The sequence below is a fragment of the Carlito syrichta genome, unplaced genomic scaffold (assembly GCF_000164805.1).
Source record: "Carlito syrichta isolate Samal-C Ts95f unplaced genomic scaffold, Tarsius_syrichta-2.0.1 Scaffold147202, whole genome shotgun sequence".
Lineage (NCBI taxonomy): Eukaryota > Metazoa > Chordata > Mammalia > Primates > Tarsiidae > Carlito > Carlito syrichta.
This window is the reverse complement of record NW_007091298.1, coordinates 39,143-55,677: the sequence shown is the minus strand read 5'-3', so window position 1 is coordinate 55,677 and position 16,535 is coordinate 39,143. Positions and strand designations below refer to the sequence as shown.

The following is a 16,535-nucleotide window of genomic DNA, read 5'->3' as shown; positions in this document are numbered from 1 at the left end:
CATATCATACTAGGAGGAGGATTTAGGATCTGAGTAAAAGTGGAATTCTTAATTAAATCATTAAAGCTTCACCTCTCACCTAAATTTTCTCTTGGTATCACTGGTTGTTGTCCACTTTCTGGTCTGTCAGGTGAATATAGTTACTCAGTAGCAATACTTGCTAAAAGCACAAATAATCTCATACAAAAACTTCAAATTTCAAGTGATCATTTAATTATCTTTAAATACACTGATTTTAATATTTGGGAAGTGCTAACAGTTACCTATTTGAGGAAGAGACCACCATCTCCTCAAATAATAACCCACTAACATGCAGAATAACAACTGAATGAGTTCATCAAAGAACTCAAAATTCAGGTAGAACATCATTGTTAGGGCACCTCTTATATACAGAATAGACTTGGGTCTTGCTTTGTGAGTTGAACACCTTTTTCTTTTAATAAGTGAATTAAATCATCTACACTTATGAATATTACTAAGAATTTGATTTCAACTCTTATCATACGGTATTATAATTACCATGTATGCTATGTTAAATGTACTGTTTATTCTCTTAATGATGCATTCTATTTGCATATTTATTTATTTTTTGTTTGTTTATTTATCTTTGAGTCAGAGTCTCACACTGCTGTCCAGAATGGAGTGCAGTGGCAAGTGCACTGCCACCCCAACCTCAGGTTGAGCTCAGGCGATCCTTCCAACTCGGCCTTCCAAGTAGCTGGAACCACAGACACACCACCACATCTGGCTAACTTTTGTTTTTTTTTAATTATTGTAGAGACTAGGCCCTGCCAAATTGCCCAGGTTGGTCTTGAACCCCTGGACTCAGGCAATCCTCCTTCCTCAGCCTCCCAGGGTACTGGGATTACAGGCCTGCACATTTATTTTTTAATTTTAATCTTAATTTTTTGCTTATCCTCACTTGGTCGTTTGGCATACACTTATATTTTTAATAAGATTTTCTTGGCACTTAGGAAGTTGTTCTGTTGGCTATTTTTATATTTATACCCCGTTAATACTGTTAATTGCCTGTTTTATTCATTAATAATTTGGTTTGTCATTTTGCATGGTATTTGATTTACAGCAGTCAGTAAACTCCTTCTATCTCCTTTTCCTCTCTTCTTTCATTTTTAGTGGCTTTTTTTTTTGCATTGTCAGAACATGTAACATTTACATGTAATTATTCTACACTTTTTTCTGCCTTAAAATTATATTAAATTTTCACCACTGGTCCTTTGGCAGAAGTTTTCTCAGAAGTCTCTTGATAGGATGAAGTTTATCTGCTAGTAGATTCCTCAAGAAGGTCTTGTGAGTATTATGTTCTTTAAACTATGCATTAACTTTTTTTTTTCTGCCTTATAGTCTTTATACTTGAAGGACAGCTTGTATGATACATAATCCTTGGTTTACAGTTCTTTGACTCTTGAGCTCTTTACAATTTAGTTTTAAATTTTGTGACCATTATTTTCTTTTCTTTCATTAAAATTGGGTGGTGCTGAAACATGAACACACAGGTATTCCAGAAGAACAGTATAGGTTTATAGGAGGAGCACAGAGAAATTTAATGCTAAAGGCAGCATCTCTAGCCATTATGGCAAAGACTCATGTTTTAATAAAAGGTGCTAGGAAAACTGAATGGTCATTTGGAGAACATAAAAGCAGACACATACCTTACATCATATACAAAAATCAACTCTAAACAGGCCAAGTACCTAACTGTAAAAAATGAAACTACACAAGTACTGAAAAAAAAATGGGTGAACGCAAATGTAACTTAGGAAGAAGGAAAGCTTTCTAATAATTACTCAAAATCCAGATTTTAAAAATTTGGTAAATTAGTCTACAAAAAAATTGTATCATGTGAAAAACACCATAAGCAAAGACAAAAGGTAATAACAAACTGGGAGAAAATATTTGCACTATATATCACATATATATCCCTAATATATAAAGAATTCTTAAAAATTAAATGGGCAAAAACATAAACAAATAATTCAGAAAAAATAAAGATATGAAAATGACCTTTAAAAATATCTGGCCAGGTGCAGTGGCTCACACCTATAATTCCAGCACTTGGAGAGGCAAGAGAATTGCTTGAGCTCAGAAGATCAGCCTACATAGTGAGACCTCATCTATACCAAAAAAAAAAAAAAAAAAAGCCAGCCAGGTGTGATGGCGTGTGCCTGTAGTCTCAGCTACTAAGGAGACTGAAGAAGTAGGAGCACCTGAACCCAGGAGGTCAAGGCTGCACTGACCTGTGATTGTGCCACCACACGCCAGCCTGGGCAACAGAGTGAGGCCCCAACTCAAAATAAACAAACAAACAAACAACAAGGTAGAATACAAACAGAAACAAATGATTCAGAGTACTTTATGGAAATACTTGACGAAAAATACGAGAGCGCCTCGGCTAGGTAGGGGGGCCGAACTCTGGTGGGAGGGGAGGTCCGGTGGCTTGGGCGGGGAAGGTGGTTGGAGTGCTGGGAGTTGCGCGGTTGTCTTCTCCTGCGGGAAGTCGGAAACACGACGCTGATCACGCGGGAAGGGAAAGGGGCAGCCGGGTGCAGGCGGGAGGGAGGCCCGCCCTGCGGCAACCGGAGAAGGAGAGCGAAGGGAACAGAAAGAGCTCAAAACTGGACAGAGCCATGGCTCATGAAGAGGGAGAGGCGCTCCCGGCTCGTCTCTGATTGGCTGCTTCTCCTCCCGCCGTGTGTGAAAACACAAATGGCGTATTTTGGTTGGAGTACAGCGCCTGTCAATTCCAGCCTCGGGAGTGTGCAGCCGCTTAGCGTTGCCCCCCTGGGGGGGCGGGGGAGCGGGGCATGAAGGGGAGGGAGAAAGAAAAATACACAACCACTCTGAAAGAAACTTGAACACAATACTCTGACTACATACCCTCAGTCTACAGAGAACTGCAAACACTGAGCTCTAGATAAAAGGTTTGCTTTCTGTATGCGATGGTTCCACAACTCTGAAACTACTTCCTGCACATGACAGGGTAGAAGAAAAGTAAACACACTGAGGATAAGAGGGGCTCACAATCTCACTGTTAAAGAAGTACAAATACGGAAAGGGGAGACGAGAATGAACCCTGAGGTGCTAAGCTGAAATGAAATGGGGAATATCAGTGTGCTGAGGTTTTTAATTTACATATGATAACGGAGGGTACATAAAACCACAGTCTGCATGCCATCTCATTGCTCCCTCATTCTAGGTGCAGTCCCTTGCAATATCCAAGATAACTAATGAGACCAAAACATTCCCATTTTTCTAAACTTTATTGTTTTAAAAGAAAGAGTGCTGAGAGCCGCCAAGGTCAGTCATTCTCAGACAGGCCTGATACTGATCCTTCCTCACATTATAAAATCACTAGATTCCTGTAAAGGGTATAATGACCCCCAGGTAGATGGCACCATTCTTCCTAACCTTTGTATCCCCAATAATAGCACCATGCTTGGTGAAAAGTAGCACATCAACAATGTTTTTTTCCTTGTGAAATGACAGAATAATGCCCCCTAAACACTCAGACTGACACTTTGCTTCAAGTTTCTTGAGGCTTGCAGACAAGCACTGAACTCAGCAGCTGGATGGCTTGCCTCCACATACCAACAATCTAAGCCTAGATTATGTTCTAGTATAAAATACAAAATTATGAATAAAAGAGGACACTCTGGGTCTGGGGACAGTAGAGCAGTAAACAAAAACTATGCAACTGGAAAAGCTTCCAGTGACAGCAAAACGGTTCTCTAAAGGAACAAAAAGTACTGAATCTCCAAGGGCTTGGCACTGGCCTGGAACATATGAGCACTGAAATCTGTTGGTTGAAAGAGATGCAGCCATAACACCTCTAAGCACACAGAGCATCCAGAAAGCCTCAGGCGATTCGTCAAATTTCACTGGTGCTCAACAACAAAAAAAATACATTAACTACCACTTGATATCCTGAGAAACAACGAAAATCGCCTGTGTGTAGGAATCTCCATCTTTAGCTCTATTAGTAAATTATAATTCACATAACTGAAAATATATATATTATTACCCTCTAGAGAAGAACCAATGCTATAAGTGAAATCTTACCAAAAAAAAAAAAAAAAAGGTTGCTATTGTGAGGTATACAAAAACATGAAGTCACCAAACGTATTAAGCAAAGAATATACCTACCTGCAACATATCATCAACCATAGTTAGTATATACTGAACAGTCTGTTCTTTGGAGATATGAGTCATCAGGTTTATAAATGTTTTAGCACACTAAAAAAAATGAGATTAACATTAAATTATTGTTTTCATTTGTAAACAACACTTTAATGGAACGTCAGTAAAACATTATTTCTCTTTCATAAATTAGAATACAAATTCCATTAACTAACAAATTTTAATTATAGAAAATGTATACCTTCTACAAATATTGCTATGACGAAGTTTGGGAGGACATTACTATGATTTGCCTCAGATTTTTGCTCATTTCTTGCAATAAGTTTCAGAACATTTACTATTTTTAAACAGATATACCTAGCCACTATTAACGCTTGATCACTCATGACAACAGAAAGTTACGCTGGCAGTAAAAATTATAATTGGTTTAGAATATTTTATTTCATTTTTTGTGCTTAAAGGGAAGTAGAGTGCCAGAGACCGGAATCAGAAGGCCCTGAGCTACCTCTATTCCACAACACATCAACTGAAAATCTCTCTGGAACTCAATAAAAACTGGAGTCAACAATATGTTCCCTACCAACTTTCCCAGGACCATTATGAGAACAGGACCAAGCTGCATATGGGTTCTATCAGCCAACCAGTGCCCTACATCAGAAAATCTGAAAAACAGTAGACTTGCACCTCATAATAGGGTCAAGTTCTAAATAAATAAATCAAACAGGGCACAATCAAAATTATTCTACAAAATCCCTTAAATTGCCAAAAGAAAAAAACATGGCTTTATGTATGAAACACCATTCAGTAACAGATTTGGAGTCATACTCTGAAAAACTATCTCACCTTAGGGACATATAAATCAAAGTATATTTTATTCAGTACTCATTCATTCATTCAATAGATCCTCAATGGAACAAACAGCATGTAAAAAGGCCATGCTACAGAAAAATGTATACCTTATCAAAATCATCCTCCCAAATTTATGCTTATCTATGGGTCATGGTTTCCATGGATAGATAGCCTAGTCACCATACTGAATATTGAAATTTAAAAGGTTACAAAATTAGTATTTACAAATACATTCACATCATTTAAAAGTTAAAAGTAATAAATAACTGAATCAAAACATTAAAGTGGAAACACTGTAACCTCTTTTAGCAAAAATACCAGGGGTGCCACAAAAATGTATACACATTTTAAGAAACGTTATCTATAACTTTTTGAAGTAGAACTGAATTATAGTAACAATGTGTAGTATGATATTCGCTCAAAAGATGGTGTTTATCAAATGAATGCTAGCATCACCGTGTGAAAGGCAGGACAGTGGAAAATGGCAAAAGCACAGTTGCCATTTGAGGAGCACAAGATCATTTTGAAGTAGTATTTGATATTCAAGAACGTTGTAGAAGAAAATGACAATGGAGGCATGAGTACGCAACAGAACCTCCAACGCACCTAACAATTGGATGCATTTTGAGACGCATGGTATTGTGTGTGATGAGCACAAGGGAAGATCTGGGAGGCCTCAAACAGCAATAAATCCTATAGCAGTTCACCATAATCAGAAGTCTGACTGCTGATGGTAACCACCCTGAGTACCTCTTGTAATTGCAGAAGTCAAACATGACTTGTATTCACCTTTTGTTATCAGTATATATTGAGTATTACAATACAGTTTTTTCCTTTCTTTTTTTTTTGAGTTGGAGTCTCACTCTGTCGCCCAGACTGGGGTGCAGTGGCCGCTCCCGGCCACCACAGCCTCCACCTGCTGGACTCCGGCGATCCTTCCGCCTCAGCCTTCTGAGTAACTGGAACTACAGGCGTGCACTACCACGCCCGGCTGATTTTTTGATTTATTGTAGAGATGAGGTCTTACCAAGTTGCCCAGGTGGGTCTCAAACCCGCGGGCTCAGGCAATTCACTCACTTCAGCCTCCCAAGGCGCGGGATTACAGCCTGAGCCACCGAGCCCGGCTAGTTTTTTCCTTTCTTAAAATAAGTATTATATATATATAATATAATATATATAATATATAATATAATGGCAGTGTATTATATTATATATAATATAATATATATTATATTATATATTATATATATTATATAGGCACCCTCTGTATATAAATTGCCTGTGGCATTTTGTCATCTCTTCTTTTCAGATATACTGCCATTTTGTTTGGATGAAACCAGACACTTATTTCCTGACAACCACCCCAAAAAAGGCCCATCACAATAGACGCTGCAATTAAGAAAAAATTGCTTTAACTCCTTCAGGGAAGAGTCCTGTCTTATTAACAACATATCCCCAGTCTCACCATGCACATGACAGGGACTCAGCATGCACGTGTTGAGTAAATACTGGACGAGATATACTTCACAATGTATATGCAGTTGGGGTGGGGAAGCTTTTTCAAAGGATGAAAACAAAAGCAGATATCACAAAGGAAAGAAGAACCTAGATCTGACTGCAGTAAACTTCAATAGGCAAAGGGTCCCATAAATCAAGCTAAAAATTCAGCAAACAAGCTACAGAAATATAGCATACACTGAGCTGGTATACTTAACACATAAAGGAACCTGACAAATCAGTAAGAATCATGTAAATACTTCCATGGAAAAGTAGATAAGGAATATAGAGCCATGCATCACTCAACAACAGGGATTTTTCACCTATCAGTACGATGAAAGCCAAAGGGCTAGACCCAGAGTAGGTGCTGGAGCAGGAGAATGGGTACTATTAAATATTGCTGGCAGGCATTGCAAACTGGCACAACCTATCAAGAAGGCATTTTCATAATATATATCAAAATCCTCATAACGTTTGGGTCAATAATTACACTTCTAGAATTTATTACAAGAAATAATTAAGAATGTTCATCTCAAAACTTCTTATGACAGAGAAAAAAAATAGAAGTAACCAAAATGCGCCACAGTAGGGAACTGGTTTAGAACATTATGGTTCATCCATTAAAAATATCTGGATCCAGTGCTGTATCCACACCTGTAATCCCAGTACTTTGGCAGGTCAAGGTGGGAGGACTGGTTGAGTCCACGAGTTCAAAACCAGCCTAAGCAACATATCAAGACCTTGTCTCTACAAAAAAAAAATTAAAAATTAGCCAGGTGTGGAGGCACACACCTGTAGTTCCAGCCTTTTGGGAAGCTGAGGCAGAAGGATCTCCTGAGTCCAGGAGGTTGAGGCTGTGATGAGCCATGATTGTGCCACTGCAGTCCAGCCTGTGCAACAGAGACACTGACTCAAACAAAAAAAAAAGGTTATGTTTGTAGTAATAAGTGTGTAAGCTATATTAAGCCTAGAAAAATGTCTAGAAAGGTATACATTAAAGTGTTAACACAAGTCATCTTGAACAGAGGAATATAAGATAGAATAACTCTTGTTTTTTTCTTTACTTAATAGTATTTTCTTATTTTACTATAACAAATGTATCACAAAAGGTAAACATCAACCTGTGTAACTACATAAACATTTTAAACTAGTGTATATGAAAACAAACTCCAAAACAATTCTAAGGTAAACAGCAAATAAGGAAAACATTTGCTACAAACGTTACTAGATTTCGTATGCAAAAAGACTGTATAAACTAAACAAAAAGTACCAAAACCTTATAGATTAAAATTAAAAAGATGCTTTCCAAAAATTTAAAAGATACAGATACAGATTTTTTTCAATGAGAAAAAAAATGTAATCCCATGTTATCAAAGTAATAAGATGTTCCTTTTAACCCAGTAAATTCAAATATTTTTAATTATATTAGGCATTTCAAAGATTACGAGTAAGAATACAAAATAGAAAAAATTTTCATCCAGGCACGGTGGCTCATGCCTGTTGGCAGGCTGAGGTGGGAGAATCGTTTAAGGCCAGGAGTTTGATACGAACCCAGGCAACATAGTGAAACCCTGTCTCTACAAATAATTTTTTAAAAGAAAAAAAAGTTAAGCAACTTTTAAAATTTCATATACTTTGAAACAATAATTTCACTTCTAGAAGTCTATCCTAAGAAAATATTCAGAAATGCAGAAAAGGATGGAGATATAAATGCACTCAATATAACATTTTTCCCAAAATTAGCAAAGAAAACTGGAAATCACTTAAATATCTTCCGGTAAATGGATTTTTAGTTAAATTATGCTGAATATCTACAACAGAATATCATTCAATATCTAAGATTGTTCTAGAATTTTTAATAACATAGGAAACTATTCATGATACAATGTTATATTAATGACCTGGCTGCCTTCTGTTTGAAGCATCTCTTGTTTCTCTTCAGGACTTCTTTTCATTTCGAACCTTTGAATAAATTCACAGTCTTCAGCAGAAATCATCTGTCCCCTAGAAAGAAAGAATAAATTGTTTTGCTCAATGGGCGTTCCACAGACACTATAAGTGACAGAAGAATTCCCTTTCTCCTTGACAGTAAGCACAAGGGCTGAGCATCAGGTAGACCTGGTTCAAAGCTTAGCTCAGCCACTTATTAATAGGATGAAATCTCTGGACCCTGAGTTAATTTATCTGCAGAATGGGAATGATAATCACATTGCCTTTAAGGGGCTATACTGAGGGTGAAATTAAATAACTCACATAAGGTGGTTAGCACAGCACTAGCCCATAGTAAGCACTCAATAAATTACCAAAAGTCTCACCCTTATGCCCCTTCCCAGGACAAGCTATTTACTTGGCCACCTAATTTATCAAGTTCAAAGCCTCTTTATATGAACTTCTACAATCACTTTCGATGGCATACTCTTTCTCTCCAAATTTTTTTTTTTAAAGGGTGATTTTCCTCCTCAGTGAAATCTTGTTTTCCTCTACCCCTTATAGGGGTCCCTTCACCACTGGCTCTTCATTCTTCAAGGCTTCTCCCAGCACTCAATCCTTGAAATCTTGCTTTTCTTTCCCAAACTCCCCTGTGAGAGATTCAAATCAAGAGTCCCACCTTCCCTCCCTCCCAATCATCCCCAACTGCCTTGTTCCTCCACTGAGATGTCAGCATTTTCACAAATTCGGCATCATTACTGCTGGCATCTTCCCTCCCAAACTGAACTTGGCCTCCCACTTGTCAAAGACTTGAACACGCCACCGCAAAACCCCCATCTCATCTCTATAAATGCAGAGCCTTCCTTGTTAAAAAGTGCATCTGCAGATGAGCCCTGCTAGTCGCTATAAGCTTCTGGGCCTTCAGGATTCATTCAAGACAATTCTTTCAGGCCATCAGTATGGTAGGAAAAGCAGAGCATTTGAGTCTACCTGTGAAGGGTTCCAGTTCCAGGTGTGAAACGTTGTCAAGTCACTACCCGTCTGACCAGTATTTTCCCCCCCAGTAAAATGGCAGTTACAATACCATCTGCCCTAGTCCACTAGGTGGTTATGCAAATTAATGAGCAAATATTTTTAAAAGCACATGATGTATACAAAATGGGTAAAGGAAATGTAAAATAAAACTTCCGGTAATATACTTTAGTGTGTGTGTGTGTGTGTGTGTGTGTGTGTGTGTGTGAGTGTGTGAGTGAGAGTGTGTGTGTGTGTGTATGTGTGTGTGTGTGGCTTAAGCAATCCTTCTCTTTCAGCCTCCTGAGTAGCTGGGACTACAGGAGTGTACCACCATGCCCGCTTTTATTTTTTTTCGGTTTTTTTATTTTTTTAACTCTGCAGTTTAAAAACCTGTCCCTCCTTCCTCAGCCCCAACCATGTTGAGGGATTGGTGTTCCACAGAGCCCAATCAGAGAAATATTTAGTGAAGCAGGTTTCCCAATATGCATAATTACAGACAGGTGACACTTTTTCAAAGCTGTCTTGGATCAGGTTCCCAGAGGCGGGCCCTGAGAGGAGTATTTATAAATAAGTACTCCCAGGAGAGGACAGGGATAGGATGAGGGGCACAGCACACTGGAGGAAAAGAGCCCAGTCAGGGCTAAGGCAAAACCACAGAGAGCGGTTTCTCCTGTGCCCATAGGAAAGTGATGTACTCAGAGTGGTCTCCTCCACAAGATAAGGGGCACTGAACTTGCATACTCCTGCTACTCTTACCTATAACCCCACCTTCTTCCAAAAGAGATCTTGATTTTAATGTATTCAAAATCGATCCGTGTTTTACTCTGTCCCTTCCACGTTTTGTATACACTACTACCACATTTCAAATTTGCTTCTGGACTTTGTAATCCACCACTTGTAACAGTCCATGCTGTCTTAAGCGCCATAACTTTTTCATCCATGCTCATTTATTAACATCTTAAACTATTCTATTTATTTTGCAACAATTCCTTAATTACCAACCAAAGGACAGTTTCCAGTCCTTATCTTTCTAGATCTCTCTGAAGCAGGTGACACTGGGACTACTTCCTGACATTCTCCTCCTTAGCTTCCAGATTCTTCTCACATCCCTCAAGCCAGCCCTTTCCACTGACACCTGTACCTCTGCTTCTGTGCGAGGCTCCCTTTTATTTCTCACTCCACAGGGTCTCCCAAAATGCTCCCTTCCACCCTCACATCTGAACTCGGGCCCTAGATCCCACAGTTCCAACTCCTATCTCCTCCCACAGATGGCAGAGGCATTTCAGACCCTACAGGGACAGAACTGAGATCACTAATCCCACAGGCTGGTTAACAAGAAGTCTGGTCAGTTTCCACTCTGGCTAACCACTTCACACACCAGTCAGGAAAAGACAGTCTGCACTCTGATATAGAATAAGATACATGGTCATCCTGCCTGGGTCTAGCCACAAAATAAATGAATGTTGAGCATTCCCTTAAACCTGAACTTCATAGCTAAAACTACTTTACCCACAAATCTGCTATGCTGATGTGGAAAGGCATGTCATAAACCTTGTGAATAGGATAATCACATCCCAAAAGTTGCAGTTTTTCTATCATGAAGAAGGTATATCATGAAGGTAACACTTGGTAACCTTATAATTTTGCAGATTTATTTTCCATTTACATAACTTTGTTTGTTATTTGGCAAGTCATTCCTTCTGAAATCTTTCTTGCATTTGTTGCAGATAACCTTTTCCTTTCCTTGTTTAAATTCCTTTCTGAGTCTTCCTCTGATAGTCTCATAATTTAGCTGGTTTGGGGCTCTAGCGTCTTCTCTACTGACCCACTAACAATCAGGCACCAGTTCTAACAATTCTTCCACCTATTACTGCCTCTGGAGTAGCTCAGTCCTAAGGCAACAGTTCACCTATGAGGTCTCCCTGCTTCCAATCCAACGTTCCTTCAAACCATCTTCTTACCTATTAATAGACAGCTTTCTCAAGCACATATCTGATCATATTATTCTTTTTGGACTGTGAGTTCTATCCAGTACCTAGGTAGAGGCATTCAGTAAAAAATCTTTTAAACCAACTGACTAATCAAAACCTATAAGCATACATATGTTACTTAACCTATCTGAAGTTATCTACTCATCTTTAAAAAAAGAATAGGATAGAAAAACCTATGTAGCAGTATTTCTATAAAAATAATGTTAAATAGTATGGTAATTACCAAGTATGTTACTTCCTTTTCCGAATACTCATCTCCACCACTTCTCAACAAGTATAATACACTTCTCATAATTTAATCAACTGATATGACAGCCTACTATGTGCCAGGCACCTTCAAGAACAAGTAACACAGAAATGAATCAGACATCCCTCTTTGAGCTTGCATTCCAGCGGGGAAAACAGAAAATAAACAAATACAAAAATAGATAATTTTTAAACACACACACACACACACACACACACACACACACACACACACACATACACACACATATTGAGCGGAGGGGTTTTATGAAAGAAATTTGTAAGATGGACAGCAAAGGACGGACACAGGAAAAAGGGAGAATATGACACATGTGGTAAGCCATGGGACAGGAGGAACAGAAGGGAAAGTAATTTTGAAACTCCATGTAACTAGAAATGTTCCAAATGCCAAAGGGAGGGAAAGTTCTGCCAGTCTGCTGATGCTTTATCATCACAATGTTAAGGCTATAAATGCTATGAAAAAAAATGAGGCCAAGTAGGGGGCTAGAAAGTGACAGGAGCAACAGAAGGAGGTGTGCAAGGTGGGGAGCAGTAGAGGTAGAGAGGGGAGGTCAGACTTGGGGTAAGTGTTGGATACAGAGCTAAAGAATTTGTTAATGGGCTGGACATGAGCTGTATGGGAGACAGAAGAGTCAAGGATGGCCCCTTGGTGTTTAGCCTATCAAGCCCGGTGAATGAAGTAGCTACCCACTGGCCGGAGGGAGCCACACTGAACTGCTTGAATTCACCCAGCATGGTGTGCTCTGGCAGACCTCCGCTCCCTGCCTAGACCTTCCTTCACAACAGCCTCCCACTGCTCTGCCTCAGCAGTTCCTGACAGTATCTTCATGTGTTCTGTGAAACTTTCCCAGTGCTCCTAGCAATTACTTCCTTCTGACCTTTGCTGTGCATTTCCTTTTATTGTATATACATATACTTTACATATTTCTCCATTTTAACACTTAACACAATTTATTATTTGTTTAAAGTTCTGCTTCCTCATTAGACTTAAATTCATGAACAAGAATAGTATTTTATGATTTTTGTATCCTCAAAACATAGTTTTCATGGATTCTTGTTTGACTGGAACATAGCCACACTCACTCATTTATGTTCTGTCTAGTTGAGCTATTAAGAAAAAGTTGGCTGGGCATGGTGGTTCACTCCTGTAATCCCAGAGTCTGAGTTGGGAGGATTGCTTGAGGCCAGGAGTTCAAGACCAGTTTAGACAACATAGTGAGACCCTTGCGTTTACAAAAAATAAAAATAAACGCATTAGCCATGTGTGCTGGCACAACCAGTGGTCCCAGCTACTCAGGAGGCTAACGTGGGAGGATCACTTGAGCCCAGGAGTTCAAGGCTACAGTTAGCTATAATCACACCACTGCACTCCAGCCTGGGTGACAGAATGAGACCATGTCTCAAAAAGAAAAAAAAAAGAAAAGAAAAATGAAAGAAAGAAAGAGAAAGCCTCATCAAACATAAATACATGTTTTAAATACTGTATTTTTATAAAAACTTGCTAATTTGTAACAAGCAAAATGACCTCTTGACATTAGGGAATACTTCCAAAGGTTTTATTACACCAGCACGTAATGTGACATGAGATTCACTGATTATTCATCTCCAGCCCACCACACTCTGTAAGCTCTTTCAGACAAGCACATTTCACACCCACTAGTGTGCCCACATCAACAGGCTGAACAGCAGGCTCACAGTTAGCATTTGGTGAACACTTGTACACACACATACTGAGTGGAGGGGTTTTATGAAAGAAATTTGTGAGATGGACAGCAAAGGACGGACACAGGAAAAAGGGAGAATGCGACACAAGTGGTAAGCCATGGGGCAGGAGGAACAGAAGAGAAAGCAATTTTGAAACTCCATGTAACTAGAAATGTTCCAAGCGCCAATGTGAGGGAAAGTTCTGCCAGTCTGTCAATGCTTTATGACCAACAACATTATTCTATTTAGGTTATAAACAGATCCAGGCTTTATAAACATGAAACTCCTTGTCCTCTAGCTTTTATGTACTCTGGACTAAAATTAGGGAACAGAGCAGGGGATCCTAATTTCACAGGAGATTTAAACAATTACAAAAATGTCAATGAACAGAAAAAACATCAGTAAGTCTCTCCCCTGCCCTTCAGTTAGTGGCCTGTGGAAATCCAGAGGTCATCCTAGACTTCTCTTTTACCCCTACACATAAAATAACTTTCTCCATCCTATGCGATTCTATCTATCCCAATAACCTTGATTACTGCTATAGCCTCTCCCTTCCTCTGGCTTATTACTCACAAATCTACCCTCCACATGTCGACAGAACACTCCAGCCAAGAGTCAAATCTGATCATCTAATGCCCAGCTGTGAGTTGTAGTGGTTTCAAACATCTACAGCAACCTGGAACCCTAAAGGTGAATGATCTCAAGGAGATCTCTGAGACACACACCCTTACCTCCATTCAACTCCATTATTAGACTTCACATTAACCATGGGCTTCGTGGCTTAAGAAACAGCTCGAAAAGCAGTAACAGGATCAAGTCCAAACTCCTTCTAACCACAAACAGCACCTTCGCTATTGGCCCCTGGTTGCTTCTTCAGCCTCAGCTCTTCCACTGCCTGCCTCCAAAGCACGTATGACTCCCACCCAGTGTGCTGTCTTTGCTTTCCTGCCTTTGCTTATGCTGTCTGTTCTACTCAGAAAGCTGTTCCTCCTTGTCACATGGTTAAATACCACTCATCCTTGAAAGCTCAGCTCAAGGACCATTCCAATCCTTTCAGGAAAACTTTCTGAGTGGATTAGCTGTCCTTTTTCTGTATACCCATCCGACCCTGCACAACTTTAACATACTGCATTTAAATGATCTGCTAAAACATTCGATTCCCCTTCTAGAGTCTGAGTTCCTTTAGGGATGGTGTTCTATATTTTGTAGCCTCAAAACCTGGAAAAATGCCACAAACTTGGCAGGTAGTCAATAAATGTTTAATGAGTAAGTAAATTTAAAAAAACAAAAGGATCGTTTTTATACACTGTATATTCCTCCTGCAACAAAAAATATCCTGTTAAATATAAAACTACAGATTCCTCAATTTGTTCTTCAAAAGACATGCAAATATGAAGTGAATTTCCCTAATATCTCAGTTATATGTATACCAAAATAAACAGATATGAAATTAATGATAAAATATGGTCAAGAATAATGTTTACTTTACAGATACAAATATTGAAACACCAGTACACTAAATCTTAATACATACAACAAAGAAAGAGGAAGAACTACAATTTGTGTTCACCTTACTAAGGCTAGTACTCAACTGTGCTAATACTTTTTTTTTTTTGAGTTGGAGTCTCACTCTGTCACCCGGACTGGAGTGCAGTGGCCGCTCCCGGCCACCGCAGCCTCGCCTGCTGGGCTCCGGCGATTCTTCCGCCTCAGCCTTCCAAGTAGCCGGAATTACAGGCGTGCGCTACCATGCCCGGCTGATTTTTTGATTTATTGTAGAGATGAGGTCTCGCTGCCCAGGCGGGTCTCGAACCCGCGGGCTCAGGCAATCCACTCACCTCAGCCTCCCCAAGGCGCGGGATTACAGGCTGAGCCACCGAGCCCGGCTCTGTGCTAATACTTTAAATACATTTCAGCAACAAGCCTGTGGGATATGTATTCCCATTTCACATTTACTTTACTGAATCCCAGAGAAGTTAAGTAATTTGCTTAAGATCACTAAACTAGCTGAGAACCAAAACACAAACACAGGCCTCACAACTCAAACATCTACACTTTCTACTCATTGTATGCACCATTCTAAAAGGACCATCTGCACCCACACCGATCACCAGGGCAAGCAGGACTAGGCTGTCCGGTCTTACTGGTTATATCCCCTTCCTCCCTCCACAGCACATGAATATTCCTCCCATGTTTTCCACTCATTCAAAACTTACTTCTTTCCAGCCAGAGAAGGTCAAAAGTTCTATGAGCTCTGCTTTGCTGCTACAGCCACAAACTGTTTCCACCACACTATGTTAACTCCCTAAGACAACTAAAGAGGAAGTTTTTCTTCCACATTTATTAGTATTTTTCCAATATTACTCTCAGAGAAGCATGACCATGAAAGAATCTGATGCAAAAGCATATGATTATCCATGATTCACAGAAAAGTGGTGTGAATCAATTACTTACTGAAGATAGGACTGCCAGTTTACTTTGTTAGCACGAACTTCTGCAGCCTTGGCAGCAATAATGTTGGTTGGGACAGCGGCATCCACGGCACCTCGGATATCCATTTTGGTCATCTAAACTTTATATTCTTGAATGTTTTTCAACAGATCTTCAATTTAGATGCAAGATAAAAACAGAATAGAATACCAGGTGCTTTTTTTTTGACAATTAATGTTATTAATATCATCATCACTTTAAATCCTAAGGCAAATATTAAAAATCCTAAGTCCGAAAGTCTTATCATTAAATTTCAAATCGTGTTCACTGCTCCATAGTTCACTGCTCCGTAAAAGAGCTTTCTAGGCTTTTTTCTTTTCCAAGAAAGTTGTAATTACTGGCATTAATATTGCAGTGAGATTTTTGAAGTGACCACTTAAGATGTTGAAATCGGAAATCATGATTAAGTAGAACAGGCATACAAAATGAGAAAATACTTTAAATACATACAATTGTGATCAACTTTCCTCTTCAGATAAAAAAAATAAGAAACTGTACAGTACAGACAACTTACTTTATAAACATTTACTAAGCATCATTTTGAAGTGACATTAAAAATTGTAAGTCCTTTCTAAAAGTCCTTGTTCAAATTAAAGTATACAAAACGGGAACGCAATTTCTCAGAAGACAGTGCTTTTC

General features: G+C 39.1%; 1 protein-coding gene across 1 annotated transcript in view; it reads right to left on the bottom strand.

Annotated features, from left to right (window-relative positions):
* ATP6V1H (ATPase H+ transporting V1 subunit H) overlaps window positions 1–16,010 on the bottom strand; it is a 106,299-nt gene extending 90,289 nt beyond the window's left edge. The window contains exons 1-3 of the mRNA XM_021708774.1: window positions 15,861–16,010; window positions 8,403–8,505; window positions 4,147–4,251 (exon numbers count right to left, since the gene is read on the bottom strand). Coding sequence (XP_021564449.1) covers window positions 4,147–4,251; window positions 8,403–8,505; window positions 15,861–15,973 — 321 coding nt within the window. The 5' untranslated portion in view covers window positions 15,974–16,010. The remainder of the gene's footprint in view (window positions 1–4,146; window positions 4,252–8,402; window positions 8,506–15,860) is intronic.
* Window positions 16,011–16,535: the final 525 nt, after the last annotated feature.